Raw genomic sequence first — 14,286 nt, forward strand, 5'->3', positions numbered from 1 at the left:
TGAGTTGTTCAAAATTATTTACTTAGTAGGATAGATGAGTCTATCTAGCCATGTTTGTCTGTACGCATCGATCTCAAGAACTATCAATGCTAGAGAACCGTCCACAAAGCCGCAAAATTTGTTTAATGTTTGTGATTATATTTCAACCAAATTCATACATTTTTCTTTAAAAGCCGACAGCTTCTTGGTACGCAGTCGGGGAGCGCAGAGGATCCAAAAGAAAATTTAAATTTGTAAAATTAGGCAAAATGACCAAGGCAGGGCAATATAAGAAAGGAATGGGTTATGGGATTCCTTTTCTAAAGAGCGTGAGCCTTTTTTTTCGCTGAATCACGTGCGATTTGATATTTGAGACAAACAATTTAATGAGTAAATGAATAACTATAAAAGAAGAAAAAAGAATATGGTAAGTATTTTCGAAATAATTACTGCAGAAGAATGAGTTAAATATATGTATATCTGGAGAAGAATTGGTGACGCCGAGTAGAACGAATACGTCATATTGGGAGCAGTATTGTCGAAAGAGCGAGCCGAATTCGTATTTGTGAGTTGGCGAGACACTCAGCCAGTTGCAGCATTGGTGAGTGGCAGAAAACTTTACGATTTGGCGGTAGGCAAGCGAAATGCGCCGCAAAAAGAAGACGTAACTGGATGATATTTGTTAACGGATGAATACTACGTGATTGTGCTGTTGCATTAACAGGAGTTTAATTTTACGTAATGTTAACCGTAGAAGTATTTGAAATTAACATTTCATTTCAAACTATTTTTTTTTTTTGCCGAATGGTATATTTAAATTAAGCTGTTATATTTGACAAGCATTACCTTGATTTCATACACTATTCTAACTATAGTTAAGTTTGAAAATGAACAGGCAAGAGCTTTTTCCACTGCTAGTTTCAGAGTTACGTGAAAAATTAACAGAAATTAACTAGGCAGAGATGGAGATGGGGATTACAAAACAGACCGTTTGCTCACTATGACTTGATTTCTGATAATGAAGAAATCGAAGTGAATGATGATCAGGATGTAGATGAGTAATTTGTATCCGCAACATCTAATAATGTGCAGACAGGTCGAAGTGGTAGCAGGATGAAGGTGGGCACGATCGCCAGGCTAAAATTCTTAATTCGGAAAGGTCACGGTTTACATTGAAGGATGTTGAAGGAAGTGGAATGCGTTTTCGGGAACTTATTCACCAGACACTTGCGGTGGAATGGAGTCAACTGCAGGAGTCACATGTAAAAAAATTATTTAGTGGAACGGCAAAGCTTTTTAATCGTAGTCAGCGTGATTGGAAAACTTTTAAAACCGCATTGCTTGACGGTTTTGGTGGTAGGGGTGTCATCGGTAGAGGTTCATCGTACTCTTTTAAAACAATAATTTGTTTTGTTTACTACGTCGTAGCATTTATTTGCAGATAGGGAAAAGAAATTTAATGGGGACCGAATAATGTTTGACTGGAATCGGAGAATGTCAAATCGTAACTTTTGGAAGCCTGCCAATCCCAGTTCAAATTGATGATATAGATCTCAACCTAGAATTCCACTTCATAGCCGACGAAGACATGAATTTCGATGCGATTTTAAGCAGAACTCTTTTACTAATGGTAGACAATCACGAAGGGTGCTACTAAATTCAGACTAAAATCAGACAGGCAGGTAGTGACAGGGTTAAAGAAGCAGGTCTACGATAAAGAGCAGAGCTGAGGTTCATCCATGGAGTTGCTGAACGAATTTTAGAGCTTGTGCATGATATCTGTAGAGCGAACAGCAGGCAAGCTTGACGTAGAGTTGTTGCATTTGCCACATTCGAAGCGAAGTGTTGTAGAACGTTTGATAGAAAAGTACAAGCCGAAAAGAAACGTTTATTGTGCGATCGAGATGAAAAACGTCCCTACAGACGAAACACCAGTGTTTCAACATGCTCGACGCTTTGCTTACACTGAGCAGAAGGTAGTAGGCAAGCACGTTGAGGAGTGGCTTGACTAAAAGATTATTAAGCCCAGTTCATTTGTTACACAGAAATGACAATAGGAGTTTCATAATGGTAGTTCTAAGAGAACTTGTTTAATCCGATGACACTATAGTCTATATGGAAGATATTATAATTCCAAGTAGAGACGTAGTAGAAGGTTTGAAAAAGCTAAAAAAAAGGGTGCTGGTGGTGGCTGAGCAGAGCGGGTTGCGAATTAACTGGGCCAAGTGTAAGATCTTACAGAGGGTAGACTTTCTAGGGTACGTCATCGAAAACATGAGTCATGAACTGTAAGTTGTTGCAGTCATTGCAGCACTGACAAAATGGCGTGTATATGTCCTGGGAATAATGCGTAAAATCGTCACAGACTGTAAAGTGTTTGAAATGGCGGTGAAGAAGAAGAAAGTTCCGTTGCGAGTAGCTAGGTGGGCAATGTTTTTACAACTACGAATGACTGCGAAATCGAATATCGATCAGGAACAAAGATGAGGCATGTAGACACTCTCAGTCGAGTGGAATGTTTTGTTTAGCCAGAAAGCGGAATGCATACGCTAAAAAAAGCTCAGTTGGCAGGTGATTGGATCAAGGCAATCAGAAGTTTAGGTGAAACATAGGGATTACATAATAAATCAGATATTTTGCAAGGATCCAGACAGAGAAATAATCGTCATTGCATACCAAATGGAGACTGAAATCATTCAGATTGCTCATAGGCAAGGCCATTTTTCGTCGAAGAAGGCACAGGATCTGGTGGAGAAATCTTATTTCATTCCAAAGCTGAAAGAGGTGTTGAAAGTTATAGGAAGTTATGTTGAGTGCATTTTAGTAAACTCAAAAGCAGGAGGGATATCTCAATCCAATTGATACAGGAGACAAACCACTCGTCACTTATCGTATAGATCACGTAGAACCGATGGAGATCACCAAAAAGAAGTGTAATCACATACTAGTCATCGTAGATGCATTACCGAAATACGCTTGGTTGTATCCGACGCGAAGTACTGGGGTAGAGAAGGTACTTAATTGCCTAGAGAGAAATTATAATTGCCTAGGTAAATTTTGGTAAGCCATTTAAGTTTGTTTAAGACCGTGGTTCAGCTTTCACATCACATATGTCCAAGGAATATTACGAAAAACAGCAGATTCGGCATGTATTGATCGCTACAGGTGTACATCGGGGTAACGGTCAGGTAGAAAGAATGCACAAAATCGTGGTGCAGATGTTGTCGAGCCATGAGGCTAGAGAGCCATGGAAATTGCTAGAAGCATATGGGTAAAGTTCAACAATGGATATCGAGCCCAGAAGCACAAGTGTCCTTTTCAAACTACTAGCCTAAACTAGCCTAAAAAACAGATGCAGCAGTCTTTGATACAGGAGTTGGACAAAGATCGTTAACATATGCGTCAAGAGGCTACGAATAATATAGAAGCGTAGCAGACAGAGAACAGGAGAGCTTTCAATCAGAAGAGAAAGGACGAAAAGTTCAGGGTCAACGATCTTGTTGCAATCAGACATACTCAGACGTATGGCGTTTGTCTGAAGTTAAAAGGAAAGTTGTTTTGCCTCTTGAAAAGATAGTAAAGGTTCATAAGCATGACAGGTATGATGTTGAGAAAGTGGGAGATGGTGAAGGTCCTTTAGAAACATCCACTGTATCTAAGTTCAAGAAGGAGATCGGGCCAAATGTAGTAGTCGGAAACAAGCCAGAAAGGCAAATTGACCGAGAGACGCGGAGTGGTCGTCAGTCCTAATAGAGAGATCAATCGGATTGACGAGCAGCCCGTGCCGAGATCTCAAGCGTAACACATTGAACCACACATTTTTGTAAACTCCTTAAATATTAAAATCACTTCCACTTTTTTTGCTAAAAAATTAATAATATAATTATAATAATACAACGTCGTCGCAGGAGTTTTGGTCATAAAACGGAACCCTGCGGCCACATATATTCTTGATCAAGATTAGTAGCAAGATCAGTAATCAGTAGTAATCGATCTGGCCCTGTCCGTCTGAGACATATTAGCAGCGCAAGTTTGTTGGTCCAAAACTGACACGCCCACATTTTTGAAAAATTATTGGATATTTTTTCATAATTTTATTAGCCTTGTAAATTTATATAGATTTGCCAAAATAATTTTTACCACGCCCCCGTGGGTGTAATTAACTTAAACAGTGGGTGAAAAAGTCAGTTTTTTATTTGCTCTAGTTGGTGGTTTGGTACGGCAGCTAAAATGGGTGAAAATGTTTTCTATTGCAACATGCATACATATGAGTTAGTATGGTGCCAATGGTGGTGCAACACCGGATGCTATTCTCAAAATCAGCAGTCTGAAGGATTAAAAACGTATCCCCTAAAGGGAAGGGGAATGCACCGGGGCTGTGCGGTCCCACGGTAGCCCCGCTGAATAAGGCGGCCGAGCTGCACATCATTTTGCGCATTCTGTTTTTGGTTTTTAATCCGCCACTAGCTGGGTAACGAGTAATCGACTAACGGGATAGTCCAAGAAATCGATTTAAACGTGGTTTCGTTCGTGTTTTGACTGGGCCAGTCGCTGTTTCGGTCTGTAAATTCATCTAAACTCCCTGAAGTTGGAATCTTTTAACAGGTGGCTACATCTTTTAAATTCGTCGTTCCGGGATCTTAATTGGGCAGCTGATAGCTTCTTGCAAATTCGCTGCTCCTACCGTCTTCTCCGCGCGCTCCTCTCTTGGTACAAGCTCACACGTAATAACACTCAATAAAGTTTTCCTTTAATTTATTATTGCATTGCCTGATTTTTACATATATACTTAAATTAAAAATGTGCCTAGACATACCCACCTCACTAATGCGCTGTTTTCTACATTTTATTTTAACTAAATTGACTAGCATACACCAAGATGCATATTCTTATTCATAATACGTCCTAGAGATATTAACATAATGACTTTAATGACATTTGAGTATTTTTAAAATATTTGGTATCATTCTAAAATAAATGGTGATTTATTGTGTTTTTTTATTGTTTATGGAAAATCTACATTCAAACTTAACTGGAAGGATTTTAGAAAATTTTTTTATATACACTTTCTTACATTTATATTAAAAATTATTAGGTATTATTTTATAGCCATATTGTTTTTAAGTATTAACATTTAAAATTAATTTTTTTAACCCGGATATTTCTTCAAAAAAGGTAAATACTAAGGTACAATATAGGCTTTTTTAATGCGGATGAGTGAATTATAATATTATAGTTAAATAAACGTTTCTACATTATATTTGTATGAAATGAGTAAATTAATTTTTTATCTTAAGAATTTGACTAGATACAGTTTTCTTTACATATTAGTTATTCAATATACATATCATCAATTTGATTCAAACTAATATCTACATACGTACACCTTTCCGCTTTACCAAGGACGTCTTATCTTTTTGCCTAAGGCCAATTGCATTCCGTTCCGATAAGGTAAATATATTATTTTTTAACATATAAATAGGTACGCCCAAGCACGACATAGTTACTTTCTCAAAGCTTAACTGACTGTCTCGATATATTGTACAAGGTGTGCCGATATTGCAAGTGGAGAATATTATATCTGTGAATTGTAAATTCTTGAGACATTTCTTATATTACACAAGGCTAGTGGGCAATAATGTCGTATAAAGGACCTTCTAAATTTTGCTGAAGAGAAAATATACCTGCGTGCGTACGCGGCTTAACCGCGTACTCAGTCAAACGTTAAGAAAGATATAAATGTTTTAAGTAGGATAACGAATTTTTAAATAAATAAAAAAAATAATTCTATAATAACAAGGAAGCTTAATTCAACAAATATATGTTTTGTACTTTTGCAGCTTTAACATGTCAAATTTAGTTTCGTTTCACAAATAAATTAAAAAACCATAGTCAAATACCTCGATTACGGATATTGACACTTCCTGCGGGGGAGTGGAGATAAGCAAGCAGCAAAGCGAATTAGTTCGTGCGCTTTACCGTGTGCCCACAATATTATTAGCATATCGGTAGGCAATATACGATTGAAAATTATAACGTAATTATAAAGGGTGACGGTGAGATTTTAATTGTGTTTATGGGCACAGCGTAGGTATCACTAGAGTCTGCTTGCCTAATCTCAACTAGGTCTTATGGTTCGCGAGGCTTTGATTTACATGCAGATGAAATAGCTAGACTACTAATAGTTCGGCATGACTCCTGATTAAGAATATATGGTTATACTATATTGCGTTATACTATATTGTTTTCACTGTGAAACATCTTCAGTTTGGTCTGCAATTTAACAATAAATCGTCTTACAAAGGAGCGGTTGGAAATTATTGACGGTCAGTTCAATCGATCACTTAAGCGGCAATTCGGTCTTTTGTGTCTAAATTTCGCACCAAATTTACATTGTTGGCCAGTTCGGTGACCATTTTATTTATTTATTCACGTTCGGAACCGGTTAGTTTGCCCCCTAGATTGTGCAATTTAACGCCTTTAGACTATTTTTTGTGGGGATGTGTTAAAGACCATGTCTATCGAGACAAGCCCGCTTGAATTGATACATTGGAAACAGCATTGAAGCATTTATTTGTGAGATACCGGCCGAAATGCTGGAAAGAGTGTGCCAAAATTGGACTAAGCGAATTGACCATTTGAAGCGCCTTCACATTTCCACGAAATAATCTCCATCATTAAATTGTATGGACCATTCTATCGATTATAAAAAAAGATTTCATCAAATTTTATGTTCTTTAAGCTTTCCTTGTTAAGATTACATCTTGAAAATTCATTAACAGATAAGCATTAAAACAGGGTCAAACATTTTACAATTAAAATCTCTGTTCATAATTTAGAATTGGGAGGAAAGATATTTGTTTGAAAGTATTTGATATATGTATTTACTGTTGTTGCTTTGAAAATATTTTGGTTAAAATCAACTTTAAGCCTATAATAGAAGAGCTTGCTAAACTTTCGGACAATTAAAGTATCAGTAAGCAATGAGATCGCTAGATATTATGTCTGTCCTTAGCAGACAATCATTACCTTCAGGTCATCCAAGCCATTTCGAATAGCTATATCATCAATGAATATATGGGCCTCCTTATCGAGTGCTTCTTGGCGAAAGCTTTGCTTTATTATAATCTTTTCATCTGAAAGACGTTCGCCTTGATGCAAATGGTCCGACGAAACATCACCCCGGTTTTTGTCATAGTTCCCGGTGCTAATACCTTCGTTATTCTTTCTGACAATGCAATCTATGTTAACATCCATTTCTCTTCTCAGAGAAACCATGTGCGTACGAGACTGAATGCAGGTGCTGTTAAAGTAGAGAGTCGATGTCTTCGGAGCCAATACTTTGGGCTTGTTGATCGTTCGACGTCTGCTTTGGCTATGCTGTCACAACATGTCGCCGTTTGGATCATTGGTATCCCCATGTTCATCGGGGTCCACTAAATCAAAGTCATGACTTTCTAGTTCCAAGTCCATATCAGCCTCTTCATCAAAAGCTCCAAGAGGCGACATAGCAGTTGTGTGAAGATTTGAATAGGGATCTTGCGACATGCTATTATTAATAGCTTGATTTTGAGTGTGATTTTGAACTTGAATTTGAGACTGACTATGAGTATGGGCATTATCTTTCTCCTGCTCGTCTTGTTGTTGCTGTCGGTTATGTGTCATATGCATAGTGCTTTTGGAGTCATCATCTCGCCACTTATCCATCGACCTTCTTCGGGCGTTCATAAAAAAATTTCCCACTGTAGTAGGCTCGAGTCCTAGCTGTCTCGCGATGGTCACTTGCATCTCCTTCGAAGGTCTTTTAGTTTCCTGTAAAGTAATAATTAATTATCCACTTCCAAAACCATCTAAACATAACCCCCCCCTCGACAACACGATGACAGAGATATAAGAAATAATTACATTTTCTAAAATAGCTAATGTTTATACTTACTTTGAAAATAGCTTGTAATGTTCGTCGCTGGAGGTCAGTGAAGACCAATCGCGGCTTTTTAGGCTGGGGCATTTGTTCGATCTGGGGCTCTTCCTTTCGACGACAGCTAACCACGCCAACCAAAACGCTTGTAGCAGGTGTGGATGAAGGCGAAGAGTCCGACTCGTTGGTCAGAACTGATGAAAGCCCAAAACGCAGTTGAACAAAAATGAATTCAATACAAAAAGTAGTTTTTATTACAATATATTATAACAAGAAAGGATGCTAACATGGGAAATCCAGAGCTAATATACCCTTGCAATAATTATATTAGATTAAAATTAAAAAAGCCTTTTGTACACCGAATGGGAACAATTTATGATAAAAAAAACAATAAAACTATTGTTTCTGTTCTAATATTTGCAATAAATGTTTCGAAGTTTCCTATGGCAGATTCTTTTTCGCATATCGATGGAAATTGGCACGAAATATAATAAAATGACAACAAATTTTCAAAAGAAAAATTGGCAAAATGAATATTTATGAACGAATTTCAAACAGTTTTTCAAGAGAGATGAATAACGGGTATCTAATAGTCGTGTTGTGATAGTTGTGTCTTTAGACACAAATATTGAAAATAATTTCAAGGGAACGCATCACCTTTATATGTATATATTTGTGTACTATATGTAATTTACCTTAAAATATCAAAAATGGTTTACTAATTTCCTACATTTAAGGTAAGAGTAGATAAGGTACAACTTTTTAACGAGACATAAAATAGTGAAAATCTTGAAAGCCATTTGACATTTGACTAAATATATAAAATAAATAACAATGGGTATTTTTTTGTATATTTTCGTCTAATGCTTTAATGCTTTTTGTTTTGATGAGACTTGCTCTTCACTACGTGTACTTATTAAATACCTAAACAATATTCGATGAAAGTATTGGTGAAAAATAAATTAGCCTGAAACTCAATATTTACTTACCATTTGGGGTCATCGTAGGGCCGCCATGTGTGTCCAAATCCGTCGGCATTGTGCCGGTGGAGCCACTTGGACATGTTGCTGACCCAAGGGACATTCCAGAGCTTAAAGGAGCTCGCTGAGGAATTTGGGCAGCGGCCATTCGCAGAGCAGACATGCGCTGAAACTCGGGCTCCTGGAGCCATTTGTACATCCTGCGAAACGTCTCTCGGCCGGATTTTAGCTTTGACCACGGCTTTGGGTTTCGCAGCAAATCGGACAAGGTGCCTTGCGATCGGCAGAGTACCCGTTGTGCGAATATAGCCTGCGGAATGCTATATCGCTTGAGTTCGGCTGAGATGCGCTGTGCCAGATCCTTAGTATTGATCTCCTCCATGTCGGTGGAATTTGCATTGCGGCTGGAACCTCCACCTCCAGAGGACGCAGTCACCTTTGGTGATTCGCACGATGAAACCTTGGCCTGCTGGCTGCTTGATTGAAACCCGTTTCCGAGAGCTGATTGAGACTGCTGGTGAATGACACACACCGAGTGCGGGGTGCCATGGATGCCCGGACTGCACTGATCTGCTATCACGGAACTGGGTTCTTCGCTTTTATCCAGGAAGTACTGTTCTCTGTGTCCTGGTGATGATCGCTCGTTTTGCTTAATACCGCTCACAGAGTCGTCTCTTATCGGAGGCGGTGTAGGAGTAAGAGACACAACCACGGGCATATCGGCGGTCAAACTGACAATGCCAGAATTGCTGTGTTTCCAATCATCCGCCTTCCAATCCGCGGGGCAGATCGGAGCGTTTGGAGCAAGATGTCGACCCAGAGCACCACGAGCAGGTGGCACATTGAGTCGAGTCCTTCGCTCTGAGGAAATGTGAAACCTCGCTTCCAGCTCAGCCGGCACGGACATATGGAGCCGCACTTCCCTCTCAGAGTGCATCTGGAGCCAATTCCTTCGAATAAATTAAATATTATTTTTAATAGTATGGTTCAAAATGCCCAGTAGAAATTTCCAAATGCATTGCATAAAGTCGAGCATTACAGATACTGACAATATTAAGTAATATTTAATAAATACACAACGAAAAATATTTAAACAAACTTTGAAGGTACACCACCCTTTTATTGGTTTGAGTTAAAAAACTCAATTATTTCGAAGAATTACCCGCTACTCGTAAGGTTTCCGACCCTATAAAGTATCAAACAAAAACACCTTCTGCCGAGTTAATAAACAAGAGTGAATGCTATAGTTGATATCCCCGACTATCAGATACCCGTTACTCAGCTAGTGGCTTCTGGGATATCGATAAATATTGAGCAGCTTGTAGGTGTACGAGTGGGCGTGAAAAAGGTTTTTTTTTAAATCGATAGAAATTTACGAAGTTAATAAAAATATGAAAAGATATCAATACTATCATATCCATAATTGAAAAAGTGTGGGCGAGGCACACATTTTTATAGTTCCAGAGATCTCGACAGTATGTAACAGGCAGAAGGAAGCGTTTCCGACCACATGAAATACATGTACACATCAATTTGTCCGTATGAACGCCTCGACAACATAAAATACGACCAGAGTAGCTAAAAAAATACTTACGTTCCGCCATTGACGTCTGGTCCGTTATCTCCTTCGGAGATGTGATCTGAGTATATGAATTTTTCTCTGTTGACATCATCATCTCCGCTATCCCCTCCGGAGATATGGTCAGAGAAGGAGAACTTCTCACCGTTTACATCATTATCTACACTATCACCTCCGGAGATGTGGCCAGTATAGGAAAACTTCCCCTCATTGACATCAGCAGGCCTGTGTGTGTGTTCGTGTGTTCCAGACTCCTTTTTATTGCCATTGTGACTTAGCTGCAAGTGCGATGAATTTATAACGCGTCCCGAAACGGAGCCATTTAGATCGCACGAGACCAAATAGTTATTAGGCGGAGGGGAAATCATCGAAGATAGCTTTTCGTATGAAGAAAATGGTGACTGGACGCCGCTTAAAACACCTAGACCCAAATGGCCACTTCCTATGGGCATGGAAAGGCCAGAAAAAGAACTGCAATCGTTGTTTGAGCACACAGAGGATGTAGCATTGCCACTAGTTATTGAAACAGTCCCTGTTGCCTCGCCGGATTGGTTGATGACTTCACCAACGACTCCTCCACCTGCACCATCTCCATTGACATCCGTGTCGCCACTGTCTCCTCCTGAAATGTGTCCAGAGTACGCGAACTTCTCGGACATCGTTGATATAGGCGGAAGTGGTTGTATGGGGGTGAGTGTAGCATACGATGTTTGACTAAACCCAGGCGAAGATAGGCGATCATTCACCGAGGTCAGAGCCTGATACGAGCTGTGACTAAGCAGCTGTTCACGACTCCGCGAGTCGCGTTCATCATCGTCTTCATTTTCTAAATCTCCTTCTGCATCCCCATCATCATTTTCCTCGCAGTCCTCCTTGTCGCTGTCCTGTGAATGGACGATAACCGATAGAACCTCCCCATGCCCACTGTCCAGTCCCATTTCCGAATGTGTTGACCTCTGGTGCAAGCCATGGAGGATCTGTGTATGAGGTTGGTGATGCGGATGGTGGGTTGTTAGGCCGAATTGTTCCTCCGGCTCCAAAAGATGCTGGTGGCTCAGCGTAACTCCTTCGTCGTCGCAGCCAGCGCCATCAGAGGAAATTTCATCCATATTATCCACGTGCACGTCAAGGCCTGAATTTACGCTCGAAACGTCCACAAGCATTCGAATGCGCCTGTGGCTTTGATCCTGGCTCTTTGATTGCACAATAAGTAGCTTTTGCTCCTGCTTTATCGCCGTTTCTTGGGAGTGATCCGTCTGGGAGACGTCTGCGTCTACAGTCAGACCATCCAAATTTATGTCTGGTGATACAAAGTCCACTGGACTGGTATTGACATCACGCTCATGCTGCATATGCTGCCTATCTTGTTCAAGTAACCCGAAAGGCAATGACAATGTTCTGTGCTGTAACTGCTGAGGCACAATTTGATATGATGACTGCCTATTACCTTGTCCCAGTGCGTCTATAACCATGACAATGGAATCGGATCCCGATGCCGATCCCGACCCAGATGCAGAGCAGGGCCGGTGTTTCCCCCCTCCACTCAAAGAGTTTGTTCTGGGACAGGGAATCATGTCTTGCATAGACATTGTCAGATCCTGTCCAGAATTAGGCTGCTGACTGGACTGCGAAGGGCGCTCCGAATGATGACCCACAGTGATGAACTCCGATGCATCTTCAACTAACTCCTGGCTAAATGTTTGGTGGTCAATTATCTCATTTAAGGAATCCATTCCATACAAGATGACGCTTGAGTTACGGTACCATTCAAGTGCTTTTAAATTGGAAAAAAAAATGATAGTCAATAGATTCATATTAAGCGTTTGAAAAGTTGTGTTTTTTTTATATAACTTTCACTAGATCTTAATATCCTATAGTTAATAGATAGTTAATAGTTTCATAGAGAAACAATTAAAACACATATTTCTTAACATTTCCATTAAAGTTCTTGCCTTCGTGGTATATTTGTTATTTATTAGTTGTACAAAATATTTTTTGTCGTTGCCATCGTCGAACGACCTTAAGGGTTGCTTTGTAAACACACAAACATAGGTACACGTAAGTATTTGGTCGTACTTACTTACACATACGGATAAGGCAATGTGTAGGGGGTGGCTTGCACTTTCTAATATATTTCCCTTTTTTACGTAGGGACAAATTGGATTAAATGTTGATTTCTATAATTAAGCTGATAAAACCGGTTGTTGGCAGAGTTTACCTTACCTAAAAGCTAGTCCACTTTTAAGGTAGATTTATAGAAAGGCGGATACGTCTTCCTTTGCACATTCCGAACCAAATTTATGCATTAGGTATTACACAAATCACAATTAAGATTTTTGAAGAAAATTTCATTCGGTTTCTTGACTGGAACGTTCCAATAGCCGAGATCTAATTCAAATCAGACGAAGGCGATTCATGTATTTAGAATCCGTCTAAGAAGGCTTTGATTTTTTAAAAATAAGGCAGCTTTTAACTGGATCAAACTGAGGAAAACCTAGAGGCTCCGGCACAGCGCCTCGTCTGTTTTCACAACTGAAACCTTCGGCCAGAAAATTCTCTACGCATGCACGGTTATACACTCATGTACACACATGTGGGTGGTTTTTCCGAAAGTTTGTTATGTGACCGCCGCGTTCCATGAAGACTTATCCTCACGCGAATTATACTCAATTCGAACTGAACGAAACCAAACCAAACACAACGGAACTGAAATAAAATTAACGGCCACAACGCACCACCATCGAGCTAAGGGTTGCCACATGCAGACAGTGCACCACAAACCATAAACCCCACCCCGAAAGCCTGAACATGCGCAGTGCGAGAAAGTGAACTGGGATCTACTGAATTGTTTACTGCTTTGCTTTACTTTTTTGGGTGGGTTTAAAGTAGCGTATATTTTTCAGTTTTGCAGCTGGGGGCTTAATGGTTATTTGATTCAAAATAACCTGATCCATTTGTTTGGTTAAGTTATTAAAGCTTATAAAATTGTAAGTGACAAATGGATTTGGTTTAAATGGCTTTGACCAACATATAGCATTGAAAAAGCATCTAAAAATGTTAGAATTGAGTTATCGTATAAGTGGGCTGGGCCAACGTAGGCGTCACAAAAACCAACATGGTAAATCCCAGCGCTCTAAGTAATATAACATAGCTATTATAGCTAGAGCGCATCGAACCGTGATCCTGATCATTATTGGTATTGTAATGTACATAATTTAAGCAGCAGAATGTTATATTTTAATGTAATATTCATTATTCAATTTCTAGTATGTTTCTTATGGGAAGGCTTTTGTCCCCTTTGATCGATTCGTTATATTGGTTTGTATGACATGTCTTCGTCTTTCCAACTGTCTGGCGTCACGCACGCGTCCTGGTCCGGTACTGTGATTCTCGGACATGTATAATGATTGAGTGGTCACGGGTTGCGGCATTTCAGGTCCAACGATGTAGACCAAAGTCCATGGACTCACCTTTATTTTACGTTCTCTCCGCCACTAGCATGGCTGCCCTTGACTCATTTAGCATTCCAGAATTCTTCGGAGTTGCTCACCACTAAAAAGATAAATAAGTTTCGGACACCGAAGTTTATAAGTTTATAAGTTCCGGACACCGGACTTAAATACTGGCAGTTTATAGAATATTTGCATTATTATATTTCGCATTGTTTTGACAAGGCTTAACATTTTTTGTGCATACCTACAATCATTATCCATTTTGCGAGCATACTTTTCCAATATGGTTTAGAAGGGTTCAAACTGGAGTTTAACGATAATCCTAAAAATTATTGAAACTACACATTTAAAATGAAACAAGTTGCAATTAGTTATACT

At 39.4% G+C, this 14,286-nt stretch overlaps 1 protein-coding gene across 2 annotated transcripts; it reads right to left on the bottom strand.

Moving 5' to 3' along the window:
* Positions 1-4,717: 4,717 nt before the first annotated feature.
* On the bottom strand, positions 4,718-13,179 carry LOC6724715 (homeobox protein onecut). 2 transcript variants are annotated; one of them, XM_016180573.3, is made up of 5 exons: positions 13,048-13,179; positions 10,472-12,230; positions 8,887-9,827; positions 7,916-8,091; positions 4,718-7,791 (listed from the first exon to the last, which is right to left on the bottom strand). In XM_016180573.3, exons 2-5 carry the CDS (start codon positions 12,187-12,189, stop codon positions 7,363-7,365), a joined length of 3,264 nt encoding a protein of 1,087 aa, XP_016037307.1. In that variant the 5' UTR covers positions 12,190-12,230; positions 13,048-13,179; the 3' UTR covers positions 4,718-7,362. The 2 variants fall into 2 exon arrangements, with proteins under 2 accessions (XP_016037307.1, XP_016037308.1); XM_016180574.3 differs by having other exon boundaries at positions 12,680-13,050.
* Positions 13,180-14,286: the final 1,107 nt, after the last annotated feature.

The sequence above is a fragment of the Drosophila simulans genome, chromosome 4 (genome assembly GCF_016746395.2).
Source record: "Drosophila simulans strain w501 chromosome 4, Prin_Dsim_3.1, whole genome shotgun sequence".
Lineage (NCBI taxonomy): Eukaryota > Metazoa > Arthropoda > Insecta > Diptera > Drosophilidae > Drosophila > Drosophila simulans.